The following is a 20,706-nucleotide window of genomic DNA, read 5'->3' as shown; positions in this document are numbered from 1 at the left end:
ATTCTAACAAAGCCTATGCGGCATTCTCTCAACTTCTCATCCTGTGTCCCGTTGTATAACATAGGTTCATCGTTTGTGACAATCGTACCACTCTAATGGGGGCGTTAATAGTGGAGGAGGCTCTGTGTGTCTGTGTGTGTGTGTATGTGTGTGTGTGTGTATGGAGGGGCAGGGGGTATATAGGAAATCCCTGTACCTTTTGCTGAATACAGCTTGAACCTAATGCTGCTCTAAAAAATAAAACCTTTTTTAAGGCTTACTTTTCCCTGTTGAAAATAAGGGATGAGGCTTCCCTTTCCTCCCTTTTCTTGCAGAATTTCCTTCTCTGTCATTTTCAAATGTGTGTAAATCTTTTTTTTTTTTTTTTTTTTTTTTGAGACGGAGTCTCGCTCTGTCGCTCAGGCTGGAGTGCAGTGGCGCGATCTCGGCTCACTGCAAGCTCCGCCTCCGGGTTCACGCCATTCTCCTGCCTCAGCCTCCCGAGTAGCTGGGACCACAGGCGCCCGCCACCACGCCTGGCTAATTTTTTTGTATTTTTTTTTTTTTTTAGTAGAGACGGGGTTTCACCGTGTTAGCCAGGATGGTCTCGATCTCCTGACCTCGTGATCCACCCGTCTCGGCCTCCCAAAGTGCTGGGATTACAGGCTTGAGCCACCGCGCCCGGCCTGTGTGTAAATCTTTTTAATGGCTACACAAGCCAGTTGCCAGTCTAATATCTCAGTCGTGCTTCCTCTGGGAGCCAGGACCACCTCTTTGAGTCTTGACATCAAGCAGTAAATGCCGCCACCCTCCCCGTTTCCTGAGAAGCCTGACTTCAGCTGTCACCTGCCTCCAAATCCCAAAACCCACCTCCAGTCATAGCGATAGAGAAAATCAGCAATTTTGTCCTGAAAACATGAATGCAATGGGTTGTGTCTGCTTGGCTGCAGAAGAGTGAGCTCTCTCTCCATCTTTGCAATCTCTCAGGGGGAGAGATCCTGATGCAGCTCACATTCCAGTTTAAAGTTTATTCAGTAATAAAATTGTTTTCTTTTTCTACTACCTTCGTGGAGAAGTTTTCTGGGTTGGCAGGAGATTTTGTTTTTAATTTTATGTCCCCACCAGGGCCCACGTCCAGAGACAAACATTGGAATGTGTGGCTTGGCAAGTAAGGTCGCCAGTGGAGGCAGCCTGCTGGGCGGCGTCCCTGGGGAAGACTGTCCCCGGGTTCAAGGGTGACGTGCAAGTTCTGGTTCATGCCCTGTCTACTTTTGAAAACCTCCCAAAGCAGAGGCACGGTCACCCCTCTGCCCCAAGAATCACATAACCTCCTCTTCCTGGGCCTCAGTGTCTCATTTGTGAAATGATCATAAAAATATACTCTACTGTTTGAGGGAAGAGCAGCCCAAACTGTTCCCCAAAGCTCCTCCCTTCTCTCCGGCAGAACCCGCTGTGGAGCACCTACCCCCCGCTCCTTTGATCTCACAGCCCTCTCCCCCACACCCCCAGCCATCTGAGTCATGGGTCCTGTGTTCCCAGCTCATCTCCCCAGCCGTCTGGGGCTACACATCCTGTGGGCTCCGTTCGCTCTGCTCACGCCACAATCTCTGAGCCTCTGCTTTCTGCCAAGTGCTTCGTCCAGGGCTCTGGGGAACTCTCCCTCCGCGGTGGGACTCCTTTGTGCAGTAAACTGATCCTGGGCGTCCAGAGTGCTATGGTTGGTGCAGCAGAGAGGCAAGGGGCAGAGCACTGTGCCCCCAGCTCAGGGCAGCGCGGGTCACCTGGGCACCCTAGGCAGGATCTTCAAGGAGAGAGGGACCCAGGGAGGGAGAGTGCCAAGGAGGGAGGCAGGCAGGAAGAGAGCGGGAGGAGAGGCAGGCCTGACCTGGCCTGGCATTTTGGGAAAAGGGGGAGGGCGTGCATCAGGGGCTGGGTGAGTAGGAGCAGGAGGTCTAAGGTGGGGACCTGGGAGCTCAGACCAGAGCAGCCGGGGGAGGGGCGGTCAAGCGCTGTCTGTCTGTCCGGGAAGCTTGGGTTGCATCCTCCCGGAGACAAGTTGGCACCAAGGTGAGACTGCGTGCAGCCAGGTGAGAAAGGGGAGTGGACTGGGAAGCTCGGAACAGGTCTTGGGAGGGAGGGAGATGGGCCTGAGGGCTGAGGGGCAGCGCCGGGGAAGAAAGGGCTGGAGAGACACCCCCACTCCTCCCTTCACCACTCCAAGGCAGGACAGGGGCAGCCGCGGGCTGGGCGGGAGGGCTCAGGGAGGAAGGAGGCCTGGGAGCTAAACGTGGAGAGCACACGGAGACCCCGGGCAGGGCGGGCTGCATTCGCGGTGGCACAGGGTGGCCGCGGCGGGTCTCAGCAGCCTGGTGGCCCCTCGGGCTTAGCACGCCCGACAGCACTAACGCGCCGGGGCCGGCCCAGCAAATCTTTTGTCCCGGGCGGCGCTGAGCCAGCAGCGAGCTGCCGGGTATAAACCGGGACCCGCGGATGGGGCGGGGCGCACCATGGCGCAGCGCTCAGGAAAGGTGAGTGAGTCCCTTAACCCCAAGGAAACCGGGCAGGGCCCCACCTTCGCCCCCTGTGCGAGGGGATTCAGGAGGGTGCACACTGTTGCTGGATGACAAACCCAAGGGAAGCTGGTTTAATTTCTTAATAAAACGGGGTCGGCCTGGGGCCTCTCTAGTGTGGGTGGATAGGAAGGTCTCCATCTCCACTCCTTCCTTCCGGGGTTCCAACCCCTGGCCTCGCAGTCAGGAGCAGGGAGGGTGGTCAGACTCCCTGGGGCTTCCTCGGCGTGGGGGAGGCTTGGCTTGTCCCACAGCCCTCGGCCCCACTGCTGCAGCTTCTTTGCCCAAGGCTGGTCTGTGTGGCTTGTCCTTCCTCAGCGTCTCTTCAGGGACACTCAGGGCTGGTTCTCTGGAAAATGTTGAGATTTTAGGGAGCCCCGAATCCCTTTGGTGCCCAGGTCTCCCCAAAAGCCTCAGGGGCCCTCTACCAGCCCTGCCTGGTGCAGGAAGGATGGGAGACGTGGCTCTCCCGCCCTCTCTCCAGTGCCCCTAGCCTAGCCACTCCCATGAAGCCTCTGGTCTCCAGGGCCACATTCCAGAGTGTCTGGGGGTGACTGTGTTGCTGTATCAGTCCGCATGGGCCAGGTGATGCTTCAGTAACAAAGGCCCCAGTAACTCTGGGGTGCAGAACACCAGGGTGTCCGCCTCCTTTCTGGTGAAAGCATGTGGCCACGCCTGACTCCAAGGGGCCTGGAAGGGCATCTCTCACGTTTTTTTGAGCGAACTGGAGACACTGGTGAGGCGCAAACGGCCATAGTGATGGGGAGCATCACCGCGCTCTGACAGGCCTGTTGTAGGGCCGCAGTTCTTGAAACCCAAAGCGTTAGGGAATGGTTGGGGTTTTAGGTTCCACAGCAGGAAAGGAGTTTGGGGGGTTGTTATTGCTTCCCTTTGTTTTGTTTCGGGACAAGGTGCCACGTAGCTACAGGACATGGTGTCTGAACTCCCACCAGGGTGATGGAGCTCCAGATCTCATACGTGCCTGCTACCCAAAGGAGTGGCCTACAAAACACAGAGAGACAGGGTGGCACTTATAAGCCCTCTTTTGAGAACATTAATCCTGAGCCAGGCCCTGACGCGCTTCAGCCGATTCAGCCTCTCCAGTGAAGGAGGCCCAATCCCAGGAACCTTTCTGCAAAATATATGTTGGGTTACCACGAGAGGGTTGTGGGTGCAGGTTCTTCTTTTGAAAACACCTCCTTTAATGTTATTATCGGCTTTATGTTTTAAGAATTTAAAAATGAGTTAAAAAATGCAGTGGAAGTTGACAAGAGCCCATTTTGAAATGGGCACCTAGACAAAGGGGAAGCCCCTGTCCCCAGACTGCTGTTGAAATTTGTCTGCTCCACTGTGAGCTCCTAAGGGTAGGAAGGAACAGGAGCTGTGTATGGCATCAGTCTGCCAGCTATTCATGCTTTTGCCCAATTGGCAAATAATGTTACTGTGTGCAGCAGGAGTGGGCTTTGGCGGGCCTGGGAGTAGGGGTTCCGTCGAGGGTGCTGGGACCCAGACGCCAGCCTCCAACCCTGAAGGAGAGAAGCCCCTGACCCTCAGCTCTGTAACCTGCCCTTTCTAGATCACTCTCTATGAGGGCAAGCACTTCACGGGGAGGAAGCTGGAGGTCTTTGGGGACTGTGACAACTTCCAGGACCGGGGCTTTATGAACCGAGTGAACTCCATCCGCGTGGAGAGCGGAGCCTGGGTCTGCTTCGATCACCCTGACTTCCGGGGCCAGCAGTTCATCTTGGAGCACGGCGACTACCCCGACTTCTTCCGCTGGAACAGCCACAGTGACCACATGGGCTCCTGTCGGCCTGTAGGAATGGTGAGTGGGCCTGTCCACCGAGGGTTGAGTCTTCCTGCCGGAGAGACCGAGGGTCAGCCCTGGCAGACAGTGGCAAGGAATTGGGGAGCGTGGGCCTCCCAGCTTTAAAGTCTGTAAGACTGAGGAAGCTATACCCAGAGCCACCTGTGGCATGAGGTGAGTAGGTGGGGGGCCGAGTTGCTGGGAACCGAGCGGGAGTGGCCCTGAGTTTTCATACAGGTATCAGGAAACCATTTTAAGTTTTGGATCCAAAAATCTAGCTGCATTGTCCATTTAAAATGCTGTTGAAATCGTCCAAATTTAGATTTCCAGCCAGATAAGGGACACTCAGCCAATGGGAGGCTGATTTGGGCCTAGTGTGGCCACTGGTGCGGTGGTCTTGTAGCACATTCTGGAGCCTTCCATGCTGAGGTCTTGGAGTGGCTGATGGAGGAAGCTGAAGAATCACCCGCCAGTCAGGGGAAAATTGGGGGGCAGGTCCCTTGGAATTACACAGGTAGCTGCCACCCAAGAGGTGTATGCAGGGAGGGCAGACGAGGGGCATGGCTCCCCCATGGCGAAGGACTGTTTCTGTCCAGCTGCTCCTAGGGTGGGATTTAAGCAAGGCCGTTCCCCCAGGTCATGAGTACTCGCTGACCTGCTGTGAGCTCTGGGAGCTTCAGGTGGGAAGTGGCGGATTCCTGAGCCTGGGGGTATGCATGTCTCATCACAGAGAGTCTGGGCTTATGTCTGCCGAGGACCCTCCCCTGATGCCTGAGCCGGGCGGTTCTGGTGAACGTCTGAGGAACCCCAGGGAAGGGGCCTCTGTGTGGGGCCCCCTCTCTTTTCTGTATCAGTTGCAAAATCAGCTGGGCTTTGGCATCTCAAATTGTAAGAATGCTTTCTTAGTATTTCTTCCAGGTTGTGGTACAATTGGCAAAAAAGAAATTTAAATGGTTGGCCCTGGACCCTGCATAATGCTATTTATATGAAAAATATCCTTGGTATCTTGAGAACTGCTGTTCTCCTAAGAGCTATCCTGGGGCCAGCTGTGACGCAGACCAGGCCCTGCCGGCTTCTGAGCCAGGCAGGGGCTGGCCTTCCTCTGTCTTTTGGAAATGCGGGAATCATATAGGGAGACGTGCTGAGCCTAGGGGACGATGATGTCAAGGCCAGCAGGAGTTTCAGCACATGAAATCTGGTATTTGTTTTAGATTTTTGGCTTTATGTTTTACTAAAAGGTTCTATTACAGTTTTAAAACGTTATCATTTGAAGGCTTGCCTGTGGGCTGCGGCCCCGGAGTGAAGTCAGAAACGGGAGTGTGTTGGTGTGACCAGGGCAGAAGTCCCCCAGGCTGAGCACCCAGAGGGAGCCCCGAGACCCCAGCCCTGGTCTGAGCCTGAGCGCTGGCTTCTGGTCAGTTTGGCTGTCTTTGGACCTCAGATTTTCTAGTTGTAGAAAGAGGTGCTTAGACCAGCTCAGTGGCTTGAAACAGTTTTAGAGTAATAGAACCCTTTCTTCCAACCACATCTCATGTGGAAGAACAAACAGAAGTGCGGGGTTGAAGTATGTGGGGTGGGGGTGCCCAGTGCCCTGGGTGCCTCCTAATTCCTTCCTGCCCGGGGCTTCTGTTTCTGGGAGAGGGGAATTCACAGCAGGCTCCTTCTTTCCTTCTTTTTCGCTTGGTCTTGGAGCACGGGGAACATTTCCGCCTAGAAATCTTCGAGGGTTGCAACTTCACGGGCCAGTGCCTGGAGTTCCTGGAGGACTGCCCCTTCCTGCAGAGTGGGGGCTGGGCCAAGAACTGCATCAACGCCATCAAGGTGTACGGGGACGGAGCGTGAGTACAGGCCAGCCACGTGGCCGCACCCCGAGGCCCAGCTAGGCCCTTCAGCACCAGGCGTGGGAGGCTGCCCGCCATGCAGGGCTGGTGGGTAGGGTGGGAATGAGACCTGCAGCAGGGGGCAGCGTGTCCCTGGCCCCACAGGCCCTCTCTTTTCCTCAGCTGCCTCACCTGCCCCAGTCAAGCAGCAGGGAGCTTCCCCTATGGCCCAGAAGGGCCTCAGAGAGGGACCCTGGGCCCCAGAGGCATCCTGAGACCTTCCCTGTAGGGCATCGGTTCAGGAACAGAGGTAGGAGAGGGCCTTGAAAGCTGCACAGTTCTCTGCGATTGATCTGATGCAAGAGACCGCCTTTGGTTTTCTTGAGCCGGGGACACCTGCTTACCAAGGGATCCCCCAGGGCCTTATGGGCTGGAAAGCCATAGTGGGCTCACCTGCTCGGAGAAGGGTGGACCAGCCCACCCTGCCCAACGCCTACCCAGCAAAGCTGACCCCTGAACCGGGCCTCTCTGCAAACCCCCAGCACCCTGGCCTCTGGGGGAAGACGGACTTCAGGGTGGCTCACTTCTGGACAGAGAGTAGCTGGGGGGATTTTGCCCAGGCCCAGATGGGTTTGTCTGCCCCACACTTGGGTTTCCTCCTGGTCAACCAAGGGCAGCCTTCGTGCCCCCTCCTGCCCTCCCGCATACTCCCCTTTTGCAACTACCCTCTGAGCACCTTCAAGTTGGCCATCTATTTTCATTGTCCAGCCCACACCTCTGCGTCAGGTAGATATTATTGCCCCCGTTCTACAAAGGGCAAACTGAGACTCAGAAGGCTGACGGCCCAGCCGTCCCATGGGAGTGGCACAGCTGAGACTACAGCCAAGCCTGTGTCTGTCCCTGTTCCACAGCTGGCCGCTTTCCCAGGCCTCAGTTTCCTCCCCTCAGGCCAAGAGCCCCTCACACAGGTTCCAGCTGGCTGTGCATGGTTCTGGCTCCTATCAAAGCAATTGAAGAACAATTTGCCTTCTATACTCCAGAGGTTCAAGGCCAGGGAGCTCTGGAGAGGATGCAGGGGGCAGAGGGACTGCAGGGAGACAGAGACTGAGCCAAGGCAGAGCTGGGCACAGGTGGCACCCCATGTCCGTGGGCTCCAACCGCACAGTGAAACTATCCCCCCACAATTGTGCCTATGCTGAATATGTACATTATTCCCTGAAAGATACCGTACAGCTATTTACGTAGCATTTACGTTGGATTCGGTATCATAAGTAATCTGGAGATGATTTCAAGTCCAGTAAGTCCTCACTTAACATTGGGGATAGGTTCTTGGAGACTGTGACTTTAAGTGAAATGATGTATGGCAGGTCCTCGAATATGTTGTCTTGTTCAATGTGGGTTCATTATAAGATTGATGAGGGGAGAAATGGCTTTGTTATATATCGCGTGCTGAAAGCCACGGTTCCCAAATACCTACTGATGGGGTTAAGCGAGGACTTACTATATATGGGAGGATATGCGTGGGTTATATGCAAATACAATGCCATTTTATATCTGGAACTTGAGCATCCTTGGATTTTGACATCCAAGGGAAGTCCTGGAACCAGTTCCCAGGGATAGGAGGGACTGTGTACATCCCACCTTTCCCTGGTGGCCTGATAGTGGCAGAAATCTGCTGTTTCTGTCACTCTAGCTAGCTCCAGGATTCCATTTTACAAAATTGCATTTTGCCCTAAATTGGTGGCACCTGGAGCCCAGGGGTGGCATTCCAAAACAAGAATTTGCCCTGGAAAACTTGCTGGCTAAATTGTGTCTTGTAAGGCCCAAGTCACACCTTTGCATGGAGGATGTCCTGAGGCCAGAGACACAATCCCCCCACCCACCCCACCACTCAGGCACTCAGGGGCTTGTTGAGAAGGAAGGTGGAGAAGGTGGAGATGAACATTTCTCTGACTGAGGGGCACACAGTCTGTCTCCTTCAATCCCCACCGTCCCTGCGAGGAGCCAGCCGTCAGTCCCCCAGGTGGGGGCCCAGGTGCTCAGCCTTTGCCGCCTAAGACTCTAACTCTTACACAAATGTAAGCCCTTGTCAAGGAGGTAACGCCCCCGGGTCCCCTGGATCCGGAGGGGACACTGCTAGGAGGCCTTTCCTGGGGTCTGGAGAGCGGGCGAGGCAGGGCCCCTCCACCACCTCCCACTGCCAAGACTCCTTCTCTCTGGGTCCCACATCAGCCCAGGCATGACCCGTCCCCTCAGATCCATGTCCTGGTGGGCTTTCGGAGGAAAATGTGCTGGCGTTCTGCCCCCAACCACCCCCACCTGGGGAAGGGCACGGTGCTCATGTGGGCAGGACAGGCCCCTGCCCCTTCCCCTTTCTGCCTCCTCCCAGTAGCCACAGCCAGGACAGGGGACAGGAGGATGGGCGGTTCCCTGCCCCCTCCTTTTGGGGGTGTCCATGTGAGCACCCTCATGTGGCCCAGGACATGGCTTAGGGTATTTCTTGCCCACCACAGGGTAGGAAAGGACCAGCTGACTCCCTGAGGTGCCTCTGAGGCCCCAGCTATGGCATAGGTGTGGGGTCAGAAAGCTCTAGGTGTGAAGGAGCATGGATGCGGGGGGCCATGAGGGTGGGGTCCAGGCTGGACCAAGCCTGCCCTGAGTCCCCCAGCAGGTGCTCCAGGCTGGCTCACACCCTCTGCCTCTCTCTGTTCCTTCCTGGCGCCAACCCTCGAGGCAGCAGACTGTGCCAGGCACCAAGTGTGACAAGCCTCGCTCGTCTCAGAGATGGTGAGGGAAGGACAGGGTCGGGCCAGCCCCTGCTCCGAGCTGTCCTGAGGCGTCTTCCTTGTATCACATGCCCCTTCCCAGGCAGAGGCCACTCCCCTGGACCTCCAGTCCCTTCCTCCTGGTCCCCCATTCCCTCCCCACCGCACCTTCCTGCTTTTCTGGGCCGGGCCCACAGCTTCCTGGGTGACGAAGGGCTGTGTTCTCTCCTGCCCCCACCAGCCCCAGGTCCTCCAGGCTCTGTAAAGACTTGTCCTGACTGTTTCTGCTCTCTGGATTGTTGGTGGCTGCCCCGGAGGTGTGCAGAAGGGGAGGAGGAGAGGAAGGGGCCCCACTTGGGACTCCCTGACCCTCCTCTGTGCCCTGCAGGCTCCTCTGTGCAACTGTACCCCCACAGCCCATTTCCTCTGCAGGGGAGGCCCCATGAGGGCAGGAGGGGGCAGGAACCATGTCATGTGACCATGGCACCTCTGGTACCTGACACGGTGTTGGGCACACATGTGGGAACCCACTGGCATTCACTGAATGAATGGTGCCCTCTGTGCCAGGCCCCCCATCAGGTGCTGGGGGCACTGTCTGTGCAAGGTGGTCCTTATCAGGGAACAGAAGTGCGTGGGTGTGCAGTGATGGCGGGAGTGCATCCTTGCCAAGGACGGTTGAAATGCAGTGGCGCGATCTCGGCTCACTGCAACCTCCGCCTCCCTGGTTCAAGCAATTCTCTTGCCTCAGTCTCCTGAGTAGCTGGGATTATAGGCATGCACCACCACGCCCAGCTAATTTTTGTATTTTTAGTAGACACAGGGTTTCACCACATTGGCCAGGCTGCTCTCGAACTCCTGACCACAAGAAATCTGCCTGCCTCGGCCTCCCAAAGTTCTGGGATTACAGGCATGAGCCACCACACCCGGCCAGGACTGGTCAGTTTTAAAATGTGGACGTTACTAGGCCTGTCCCCACACGTGTCACACCCCTGCACGGACCCCACACGGCACTGAGGAAGGAAATAAAAGCCAAGGTGGGCACCGTGGGTGCCTTCGTGTAGCCCAGAGTGAAGGGGCCGCTCGGCCGGGAGGGGTTGCTGGGTGGCCAGGCTGTGCAAGCTCTTCTGTCTGGAGTCCAGGGGGGCTTCCCGGCAGCCCCTGATTCCCACTCCCCTGGCCTCCAGGTGGGTCCTGTACGAGGAGCCCAACTACCGCGGCCGCATGTATGTGGTGGAGAGGGGCGACTTCCGCAGCTTCTCCGACTGGGAGGCCCACAGCGCGCGGGTGCAGTCGCTCCGCAGGGTGGTCAACTTCTTCTAGCCGAGCCCTCCCACCAGGATGGCCAGGCACAGCTCTGGGGACAGGGGCAGCCCCTTGCGGTCCCACCCAGACCTCGGGACCTTGGGCAATAAAAGTCCTCAAAGCCAACAGGCGGCTTCTGAGTGCTCTCTTGGCAATGGGCGTCCCAGCCCTGGGAGGAGCCAGACGATCCAGGGCGCTTTCCCAGACTCTCAGGGACCCCCTGGGCCAGAGAGGGGAGAGTAGTAGGGAGAGGTGATGAGAAGCGATGGGGGGAGGGAAGGGCCGGAACCCAGGCTGGTGCAGGGCTCCCCAGGCTCGCTTGGGGCTCTGCCTCTCTGTGACTCAGCAAGGTGAGGCTGCCAGGCCACGTGGCCAAAGGCCTGACCCCGGGTCTCTGTGTCTGATCTCTGGGTTTCATCCTCATGGCTAATCTTGGCCTCGGAGTTTCGAGGGGAAGAATGTTCCCTCTGGAAGGTTGGTTTGCACCCAGGGCAGACCTCTCTCCTGCGAAAGAGAAAAAAATTAGTGGTGGTGAGTGTCGGGGTAGGGGTTTAGCTTGAACAGGTGGGCTCTGTGGGAATGGAGGGGCTTTCAGGGAGAAAGGGAAATGGGGCGTGTCTGCTGCAGCTATAGCCCCTGGAGCAGTGGGGCCGGCAGACCCAGAACCAGCGGCCTTGGCTCGGGTCTTCACCTCGTGCAGCCACAAGCGCCCGCCTGCAGAATTCCTCCAGGCCTGGGCCCTCTCCAGAACACTGGGTCCTCCTGTTGGGGTGGGCTTGAATCTCGAGGGGACACCCCACCCCTGGGGGACAGAAGGGAGGGAGAAGCCTGTCCTGGAAGGAGATACTCAGCCCAGGCAGCGGGATTCCTGAGCATAAGAGGGTCCACGTCCCCAAAAGTATCCCCCTACTGCCTCCCCACCCACGCCTACGCTTCCAACTCACGGGGGAGAGAGGAAAGGACCCTGGAGGGGGAACTCTGGTCCCTGGGGGTGGCCCAGGTAACTCCCTGCTGCCAGCAGCCCCCCAGGAGAGTCCTGAATGGAGGCTGCCTGTGAGGAAACCGTAGCCCACTCCAGAAGGAGGCAACAGATGGAGTGCTCTGGGCTTCTGAGGAGAACGCAGGGGCTCTGGACCCGAGGTCCCCGAGCACGGGGCTCCTGGACATGGAGACCCCAAAGATGTTCACACGGCCTGTGCCTGGACCGAGGCCTGGCTGGATGAGGGATCGGGGGGGCCAGGTGCATGGGTTGGATCACCCATGTGCCCACAGCGTTCTGGTCAGGGACCTGGCTCCTGGTCCAACCTCTAATCCCCCACAGAGATCCCAGAGGCCCCCCCACCAGCTGGCTCCCGACTGGCTTCTCAGTTCCCGGGTCCTCCTCACCACACATCTTGCTCCGGTTTTCTGAGTAGGCGGAGGGGTTTGGACTGGGGATCAGCCCCTCTAGGCTGGTCGCCCGGCTCAGGACTCCCAGGGAAAGCCCGGGAGCCCTGGGTTACTATCGGAATTGAACTGAGACACGCTGACAGGCCCGGAGGGTGACGGATGCATGGCAGGGAGCTCAGGGAGGGAACACAGGTTCCCAAAGGAAAAACAGGGGCCGATTCTGCCGCAGAGTGTGGTGGCCTGAGTGTGGTGGGCCAGGGGATGGCTGTCCCGTTCCTGGGTGTCCTCCAACCCCTCCCCATCCCTCACTGAGAGAGCAATGGAAAAAGAGTCACGATGAGTCACCCAATTCACCCAAGACAATGCCCCACCAAGAACGTGGCAAAGACGGAGGGGCCATGACCGCTGTGGGAGCCCCGTAGGCTGTCCCATGACAGCTGAGGCCAAATGAAGATATGAAACCACTAGGCAACCATCCCCTCCGCCCAGGAAAGGGGAGGGGCTCCCTGCTGCCATGTGGTAGATGGGTCCACAAAGGCCTGCTCTGTACCCCTAATGCCCCGGCCCCTCCTCCTTTCACCTGCAAACCACAGAGCATGGAGCCCTAGCAGCTTCGGAGCCGAGGACTTCCAGGTAAGCAGCTCTCTTCAATCAGATCAAGGACTGGAAGAGGCCACCACAAAACCAGCAACAACCCAGCCACCTGTCCTGACTGCAAAGCTCTGAGCCTGGAACCGATCGACATGGAAATGCACCTGCACCGTTTCTGAGCCGGGAGAGTGTTTGCTTAAAATCATGCCCTCAGTTTTCATTTCTCTGCCAGTTTGTTAGGGAGGTGGAGCCTTCTGTGTGGCCTATCTGCCAGCGGGAGGCCCTCGCCACCCATGGCAAGGGCCCTGTCTTTTCTGAAACAGCTGTCCAACCCTCCACAGACTCCTTGGGCCTTGGCACCCTGCTGCCCTCAGGCCTCCACAATCTCACACCTGTTAGCCCACGGCTGATGATGGTGATGATGTTGATGGATATTTGTGGAGCACTGACTTCATGCCAGGCTCTGTAGTAGCTGGAATCTGTGTAATTTTACTTATCACGTACAATAATGCCAAGATGATGATACGCTTATCACCACTGTACAGACGAGGAGAGCTAGACACAGACGGGTTAAGCAGCTTGCCCAGGGTCACACAGCAGTCAGGACTAAAACCCAGGTCTGGCTGGCTGATTGATCCTTTTTGTTCCTAACCACTCCTCTATACGGCACCACACATTTGCATATTTAGATATATTTTTGTCATGATTTTGGTGCAAACCCAAAGCCTCTCCAGGCCTCAGACCCTGTTCTGTGAAATGAGTGCAATCATGTCTGTTGTGCCAACTGTATACCCTTGTAAAAGCCAAAGGCGTGACCTGTGAGCAGGTGCCATATGAGGGCTGGTTAGCGGTAGGTGACCCAGCAGGTGACGGAGTGGGGAAGCAGGCAGGGGAGTGGCGTCATAGGAGAGAGGGTAACTTGGCTCCAAACTCCAACCTGATTCCCACTCCATCACTCACTAGGATATGACATTGGAGAAGCCACTGCTGTGTGTCTCAGTGTCCTCAGACATACAGCAGTGGTAATCATTCCGCCCCCTCATAGGCAATTAATGCCTGGGGAATGAAATGAGAACCACAGGCCCCACCGGTTCAGTCTAGGTCCTTGGGAGTCACAGGAAAAACCAGGCCTAGCAGTCCTTCCCATGAGTTCCAGAGGCTTCCCCTGAACTCCTTCTCTCCTCCCCAGCACCAAGGCATAGCAGCACCTCATTAACTGGTGATTTAATGCTTCTCGAATGGGCTTTGTGCTCCTGGGTGACCTCCTCCTCACCCCAGCCCCCTGCTTCCTAATCTGTCAGCAAATCTGCTTTTTGTCTGAAAGAGGAAAAACAAGATTCCCACCAAAGTGCTTGTGGGCAGCTTGTAATTTATCTGAAGTCTGTCCAGGGGTCGATGGACCGAGGGTGAGAGGCCCTCAGAGCCACACATGCTTCACATATTTCTGCCTCCCTCTGTGGTTTGGGAAGCTGGGACTTTCACAGAGCCATCCCCTCATGTCCTCAGCCCTGGGTCCCCCTGCCCTGCCGGCCCCCTGCGCACTGTTTATGAGGTCCAGTCTGACCACAGGAAAAACATTCCCTTTGAATCCCCCCAGCCACCCCATCCCCCGAGCCAAGAAGTTCCTCCCACCAACCAAGGGCTGGTCCAGGAAGTCTCTGTTGGCCCCTTCCTCTTCCTGGGCCTCCCTCCCGTGCCCCGAGGTGGCCAGCGGGCTACCGCCTTCTTGGCTGGAAGCTTCTTGGCTTGCCTCTTCATGCCACTGGGTGCCTTCAGAGCAGGTCTGTCCTGCCTGTGTTCCCCCCAGGAAGCCACAACAGATCTTCAATCAAAGCCTGTTGGATGAGTTTGAACCCACCCAGGGACGTCAAAAAAAAAAAAAAAAAAGACGAACAAACAAAAAGCTTGTCAAATGAAACAGATTTAAAGATTTAGCTCCAGAGTTTCAGTTTGTGAAGATGACAGAGTTCTGGAGACAGACAGATGGTGCTGACGGCTGCACAACTGTGTGTGTGCACTTAATGCCACTCAACCACACACTTCAAATGGTTAGCATGATAAACTGTATGTGTATTTTGCCATAATCAAAAAATATTAACTCCTTGTTGCTCAGGTGCTCAGGACTGTGGGAGGCAATGTGGGAATGAAGGTCCTCCCTGGATCCCAGGGAACCCTGCGGGTCTCCTGTGCGACCATGCCCCACCCCCTACCTGAAGAAGCTGTCACCTGCTTGTTGATGGAGTGGGTCTCATCAGCTTGGCAGGGCTCTTGGCTGTGGCTGCTGGGGAGGCTGAGATGCAGGAGGAGGAGGTCCTTGTCCTTCAGCAGAGCCCCCTGGAGCGTCACTGTGGTTGCCTGGGACTAACCCTGCCTTCCGGACCCCTAGACCTTAGTAGCCCGGGTCTGGGGACAGCAGGAAGGAGTGATTTGGGCAGCCTTCCCTGAGCAGGGAGCATTTGTGTAAACAGGCTCCTGGCTTCTTGCCTGTGGCCAGCCCGCTTTGGAATCGTAATTTAAAAGGATCCTGTAGAGCCCAGCTGGCGTGGGCTGTGCATGGAGGGGTGGCAGCCCTGGAGCCAGCCTGTGGGTCTGCAGCCCCTTGCTGGGGCTGGGGGGCAGGCTGGGCAGGTCAGTGCTGGTAACCCTAGTCCTGGTCCATGCCTGTCCTGGGACCCCCAGGACGGCCCTCCCTGGGTAGGGGAAGGGGCAGGGGCAGGGGCAGAGGGTAGGGCTGTGCTGAGGGTGAGCATTCTCAACCTGAAGAGGGCTCAGCGATGTGTAGGACTGCTCTGGCTAGGGGACTGACCAGGTTATAAGGACCCTCTCCATGCACCCTGTCTGGCCCCCAACACCAGGGCGGGAGTTCTCACCAGCTGGGCTGGATCGTTCCGCAGGCTGAGATGGTCGTGCCCTGGGTTCCATTCCCATAGCGGTAGAGTGTTCAGTTCTAGATGCCAGGCACAGGGAGCGGGGCGGCGTGTCCCCCGCACAGTGTACCCAGCCTAACTCCCAGCCCCGGCATTCCTAAACTGCACAGACAGTCATGCGGGCAGTAGAAATGGGTGCTCCCACCCAGTGGGGCTGCTGGATGGAAGTCCCTTCGTGGGGCTGGTAATGGCAGAGGTGGTGTCACCTCTGCACACAGAGGGGATGCTCAAGTGCTGCTTTACCCCTGGGGGAAGGGAGCCCAAGGCCAGGGGAGGAGCCCATTGTGATAAAAACGCAGACACAAAAAGTACAGGAGGAAATCGTTGAGGCAGAGGGGACTTAGAAAAAGGTTGTAGAAAAAAACTAGGCATCCATAATATTCTCCCTGGCACAAGTCCTGTGCTCTCTGCTAGAGAGGAACTCCTAATAGGGCCAAAGCAAGCAGGGAAACAGGATCAACTCCATCATTTGCTCAGTCCCAAAGATGAAAGGAAGTGAGTTTTCCGGAAGAAGCCCAGCAATTCCTGGGACCCAGGCCAGAGAGAAGTTTCTTCCACGGGTCTCCTGGCCCCATGCCGATCACTCACAAGCTGCACCCTCAATGTTAGCCCTCCTGCAGGGAAATTAATAGGTTTCCTAGGATTTTCTCTAATAGCATCCCATAGGATTCGGTGGATGGCACTGTGCCAAAGTCAACTTTTTGTGGGGGAGGAGATTTTAACGTTTCTGGTTTACATGTGAGTGTGTTGCTACTTTTAAGTGAACCTAATTGGGTCATGAAAGCGGGGTCTGGCAGCGATTGGTTATCCGTAGATACCAATACCAACAGCATTTTCTCGGGTAATTACTGGGACCTAAACTGTGTGCTAGCCCGTATTTTACATATAACAAGGTGGGTATATTATTTTCTCTCTTTTACAATAGAAGAAATAGGCCTAAAAGGATGATTGTAACTTGCCCAAATGTGTGCCATAAATAGCCAAAGAGGCCAAGTGCCCCAGGCCGTCTGACCCCCGAGCCCACGCCCAACTCCCTCTGCACATCACCCCCCTGTGGCAACGGCTTCCCTATCTTTTTGACTGAGACTCACATGTAGGTCATTAGATACAAAACTAACACAGCTGTGTCACAAACAGTCCTGACTTTCACTCTTTAGTTGAGCATCAATGTTTTCTATTTTATTTTACTTTAAAAGAATGCTGGTCAGAGACCCACGAAGCTGATTTCACAACCTCCTAGTAGGTCACAGTTCTCCAGTTTGAAAAATACTACACTGCCTGGTGTAAACAAATGAAGATTTAAGGAGCCACAGCCTTTGCTGTGGATTAGCTCTTCCAATCCCAGTTCCCTCCTCCCTCCCTTGCCTGCCTTCACTAAAGCATCTGGAAAAGCCAAGTGCTCTTTTCTCTGCCTTCCAGGCCATGGGACACAGCTCTGGTCACCGAGATGAAAGCTGACAGAAGGACTTCAGAAAAAGCTTTGGCTTTCTGGATAAAAAGCCCCTTTCCCCTGGCTTCCTGCCTTGAATAAAGATGTGATGCCAGGAATTCAGGCAGCCTTCTTGTAATCATGAGAGAAAAGCAAAGAGAATCAGGGAAAGGCTGGCTCCAAGCTCACTGAGCTGCTAAATCAGCATCCACAGCCACCCTTCTTGTCATGTAAGAGAAGTGAACCCCTATTTGTTTCACCACACTTAGGTTTTCTATTATTTGCAGCTGAAAACATTCCTAACTGATAACATCATAACCAAAAACCCCAAAACCTCCAGCAGGTAGTTCCTCCTGTGTTAAGCCGTGTGCTTCATTGTCTGGTGAGCAATAAAGGCGCTTGCACTTGGAAATACTAAAATAGATTTTTAAAAACCAATCTATTAAATAGTTCATCTATTTAAGGTCATAGTTTGTTTTTTCCCAATTAGAGGCACTGCCTGCCCTGTGACATATGTTCAATGGCCACGGTATCCTGACCGTGGCTAATTTTTGTATTTTTAGTACGATGGGGCTTCACCATGTTGGCCAGGCTGATCTCGAACTCCTGACCTCAAGTGATCTGCCTGCCTCCGCTTCCCAAAGTGCTGGGATTACGGGTGTGAGCCGCCACGCCTGGCCTATTTGTTTCTATCATGGGGCAAACCCAAATTCTTTGGAAGAGAGTTTTGTGGGATGTGGAAATGGTAAACAAATGCACAGGAATGCCACATTCAGTGTGGGGTCTTTAGGAAGAGATGCATGAAAGGTTTCCAGAAGAGAAGGCAACATGATTCACGCTGGAAACTGTAGGGCTGTGGTTGTTAAATTAGAGAGAAGGGACCGGGTGCCTGGCTGCTGTAATAACAAGTCTCTGTGTTAATTTCCAAGTTCATCCTTGTCTTCATTTATGTTTGATGCTAACCTGTCAGGTGAGCAGGACAAGTCTTGTTGCTCCTGGTTAATGAAAAAGGAATCGAGACCCTGAGAGGAGGAGGGGTTTGCCTGTGTTTACATCCTAGGTCTCAATGGAGCAGTCCAGTCCTCTTCCCAGAACTCCTGCTGGCCTTTCTACCCAGAATCACTGCCTTTAGGCAATGACCCTTCCCCGACCCTGCCTTGGTTCTGGTGTGTGTGCCTCACCCTCAATGCCCCGCCACATGTGGACTGGGCCAATCAGAGGCACTCCTGGGAATTTGAATCTTACGCAGAGACACAGAGGAACCCAAGGTGGTTGGAGGCTGGTGCCAAGTCTGTTTCTGTTACCTGCACACCAAAAACCCTAACTGACAGAACTTTCTACCAGACAGAAGGTTGAAGGCCACAGGCCAGCAGAAAAATGTGGGATATTTGGAATTAGTTATTGGGATCTAGATGAGTAGAGAGTAGTTAAACTGCCATTTACTTTCTGGTGTGGACGGCATTATGCGTTGACACCGTAACGTATATATTGAAGTCCTAACCCCCAGCACCTCAGAATGGGACTGTCTTGCAATGTACTTAGTTAAGTTAGGATGAGGTCTGTCTTAGTCTGCTGAAACTATCATAACAAAATACCAGAAACTGGATGGCTTAAACACAGAAATGCATTTCCTCATAGCTCTGAAGATCGGGAAGTCCAAGATGAGGGTGCTGGCCAACTTGGTTCCCAGTGAGGGGCCCCCTTCCTAACTTGCAGTTGGCTACTTTTTCACTGTGTCCTCACATGGCAGAAAGAGCACAAGATCTCTCTCTTCTTCTTATGAGATTAGGTCTCCACCCTTATGATCTCATTTGAGTTTAATTAGCTGATAAAGCCGTATATTCAAATACAGTCACTTTGGGGCTTGAGCTTGGATACATCAATTTTGGGGAGTTCACATCAAGATCCTACTAGAGTAGGGTGGGCCCCTGATCCATCATGACTGGTGTCCTCATAAAAAGGGGAAATTTAATTAGCCGGGCGTGGTGACAGGCGCCTGCAATCCCAGCTACTCGGGAGGCTAAGGCAGCAGAATCGCTTGAACCCGGGAGGCGGAGGTTGTAGTGAGCCGAGATCGTCATTGCCCTTCAGCCTGGGTGACAGAGCAAGACTGTCTCCAAAAAAAAAAAAAAAAAGGGGGGAAGTTTAGACACAGACACACAGGCAGGGAGACCACCATGTGAAGTTAAAGGCGGAGACCCAGGTGATGTTCCTGTGAGCCAAGGAACCCCAGAGACGGCCAGCAAACCGCCAGAAGCTGGGAGGGAGGCCTGGAACAGATTCCTCGAAGCCTCGGAGGGACCCAACCATGCTGACACCTTCATTTATCTCAGACATCCAGTGTCCAGAACTATAAAACAGCACATTTCTGTTGTTTGAGCCATTCAATTTGTGGTACTTTGTTATGACAGCCCTAAGAAATGAATACAGATGGGGGGAGCTGCCCATGGTACAGACGGGCCACATGCCTAGTCAGGCCAGCCTCTGTGGCCAGCTGGAACCAGGTGTGCACTGAGGCAGGGTTTTGAGGGTTGTACAGTTGCTGTTGTGACATAATTTTAAAAGAATGCAGAATGCAGCTGACATGTAGTTGCCTCTGACAGCACTGGATATTTGGATGCACATCAAGATTAAATCCTACAAAGCTCATCTCAAGGTGGAGAGCAGAACTCAAGGCTTTTCTGTGACCAGGCTAAAATCTCACTAGAGACAGAGTTTGGAAACAAACCTGTAGGTTGCTAAATGAAAACGTTAGTTGTCTGCATGAACTTCCCAGAGATTTGACGTGAAATTTAAAGCAATAACACAAAAAGGATGAGACACCAACCATTGGAACAGGGATATTTGGGAGTATTTGGAAAACTAGGAGAACCTCCAGATCCCCCGAGTCCTTTAAAACACCCCCTACTAGGTTCCTTTTACCTGAGAAAGATGCTCCTCTTTTGAAGGGGAGAATTAAGAGTTCCCTTCACAGCCCACTGCGTAGCGTTGCTTGCCCCATAACAGGAGTTCAGCTTGTATGGGTTAGACTAGAGGGAGAAGTGCAGAGAGACCCAGAGAAACTGCCCCAGGTCACTCATCCACATTGCCAGAAGTCTGGAGAATGTTTGTGGGAATGGATTTTGAGGGTTCTTGGCCAAAGAAGGAAGAACTGGATTCTGGCTTGCACCAAGGGTATTGATAAGACAATTCTGCATTCTGTGTACTGGCTTAGGGGATGCTGTCCATATCCTAACAACCTGCTGATGCAAAGTTGATGGTGTTGAAACGACGCAGAAAGGCTAGGAACCCTTGGCATTAGAGAGAGACTGGTTCTGAGCTGTGGGAGACAAGATGCTGAAATGGATACATTTGTGTGTTTCCACCCCACCCACCCCTCAGGACGGACCTCAGGACGGAATCAGGTGACTCCACCACCCTCAGTCTTGCCACAAAGTGTAAACTGCCATGGAATGTTAACGGGAGGGACAGTGATGGAAGGGGGATCCCCGATCTCTGAGGGGTGAGAGAATTGCTGGGAGCTGGGGGTTTTCACTCTGGAAGTGCACTGGATAGGGCTAAGTGGAGCCTGGATATCAGGGAGTCGTCTTATCTTCCAAAATCTCAGGTCATGGATGATTGATAGGGATCCCCCAAATTATGTCGGTAATCAATCCACTCATGTCCGCCTTTTTTTGCAGACTCAGGAAGGTTGCAAGAGGCCCAAGTAGAGCCAGCATGCTAGAGAACCATGGCCTGTTATGAAATTCCCAGACCCGGATCAGCTCACAGACCTGGCACCCTTTGAATGGGAAGGCTAGGCATCCTTGAAGAGGGCAGCTGCTATAATATCACATGTGTATTGTGACTTTTTTTTTTTTTTGAGATGGAGTCTCACTCTGTTGCCCAGGTTGGAATGCAGTGGCACAATCTTGGCTCACTGCAACCTCCACCTCTTGGGTTCAGGTGATTCTCCTGCCGCAGCCTCCCAAGTAGCTGGGACTACAGGCACGTGCCACTGTGCTGGCTAATTTTTGAATTTTTAGTAGAGATAGGGTTTCACCATGTTGGCCAGGCTAGTTTTGAACTTCTGACTTCCTGTGATCTACCTGCCTCAGCCTCCCAAATGCTGGGATTACAGGTGTGGG

The 20,706-nt window shown here is 54.5% G+C and overlaps 1 protein-coding gene across 2 annotated transcripts; it reads left to right on the top strand.

The window, feature by feature from the left end:
• The first annotated feature begins 2,233 nt into the window (after positions 1-2,233).
• Positions 2,234-13,574, top strand: CRYGN (crystallin gamma N). Of its 2 annotated transcripts, XM_025380570.1 has the most exons (4): positions 2,234-2,507; positions 4,126-4,374; positions 6,049-6,194; positions 12,226-13,574. In XM_025380570.1, the coding sequence occupies exons 1-4, from the start codon at positions 2,487-2,489 to the stop codon at positions 12,356-12,358; spliced, it is 549 nt and encodes a 182-aa protein (XP_025236355.1). In that variant the 5' UTR covers positions 2,234-2,486; the 3' UTR covers positions 12,359-13,574. The 2 variants fall into 2 exon arrangements, with proteins under 2 accessions (XP_025236355.1, XP_025236356.1); XM_025380571.1 differs by lacking the exon at positions 6,049-6,194 and having other exon boundaries at positions 4,126-4,530.
• Positions 13,575-20,706: the final 7,132 nt, after the last annotated feature.

This window comes from Theropithecus gelada, chromosome 3 (assembly GCF_003255815.1).
Source record: "Theropithecus gelada isolate Dixy chromosome 3, Tgel_1.0, whole genome shotgun sequence".
In the NCBI taxonomy this organism is placed as follows: domain Eukaryota; kingdom Metazoa; phylum Chordata; class Mammalia; order Primates; family Cercopithecidae; genus Theropithecus; species Theropithecus gelada.
This window is presented reverse-complemented; position numbering and strand designations above follow the sequence as displayed.

Coding starts and splice junctions, on each gene's coding strand:
- CRYGN (XM_025380570.1), top strand. CDS start 2,487: ATGGCGCAGCGCTCAGGAAAG. Junction 2,508..4,125: donor TGGCGCAGCGCTCAGGAAAG/GTGAGTGAGTCC, acceptor TGCCCTTTCTAG/ATCACTCTCTATGAGGGCAA. Junction 4,375..6,048: donor CCTGTCGGCCTGTAGGAATG/GTGAGTGGGCCT, acceptor TTGGTCTTGGAG/CACGGGGAACATTTCCGCCT.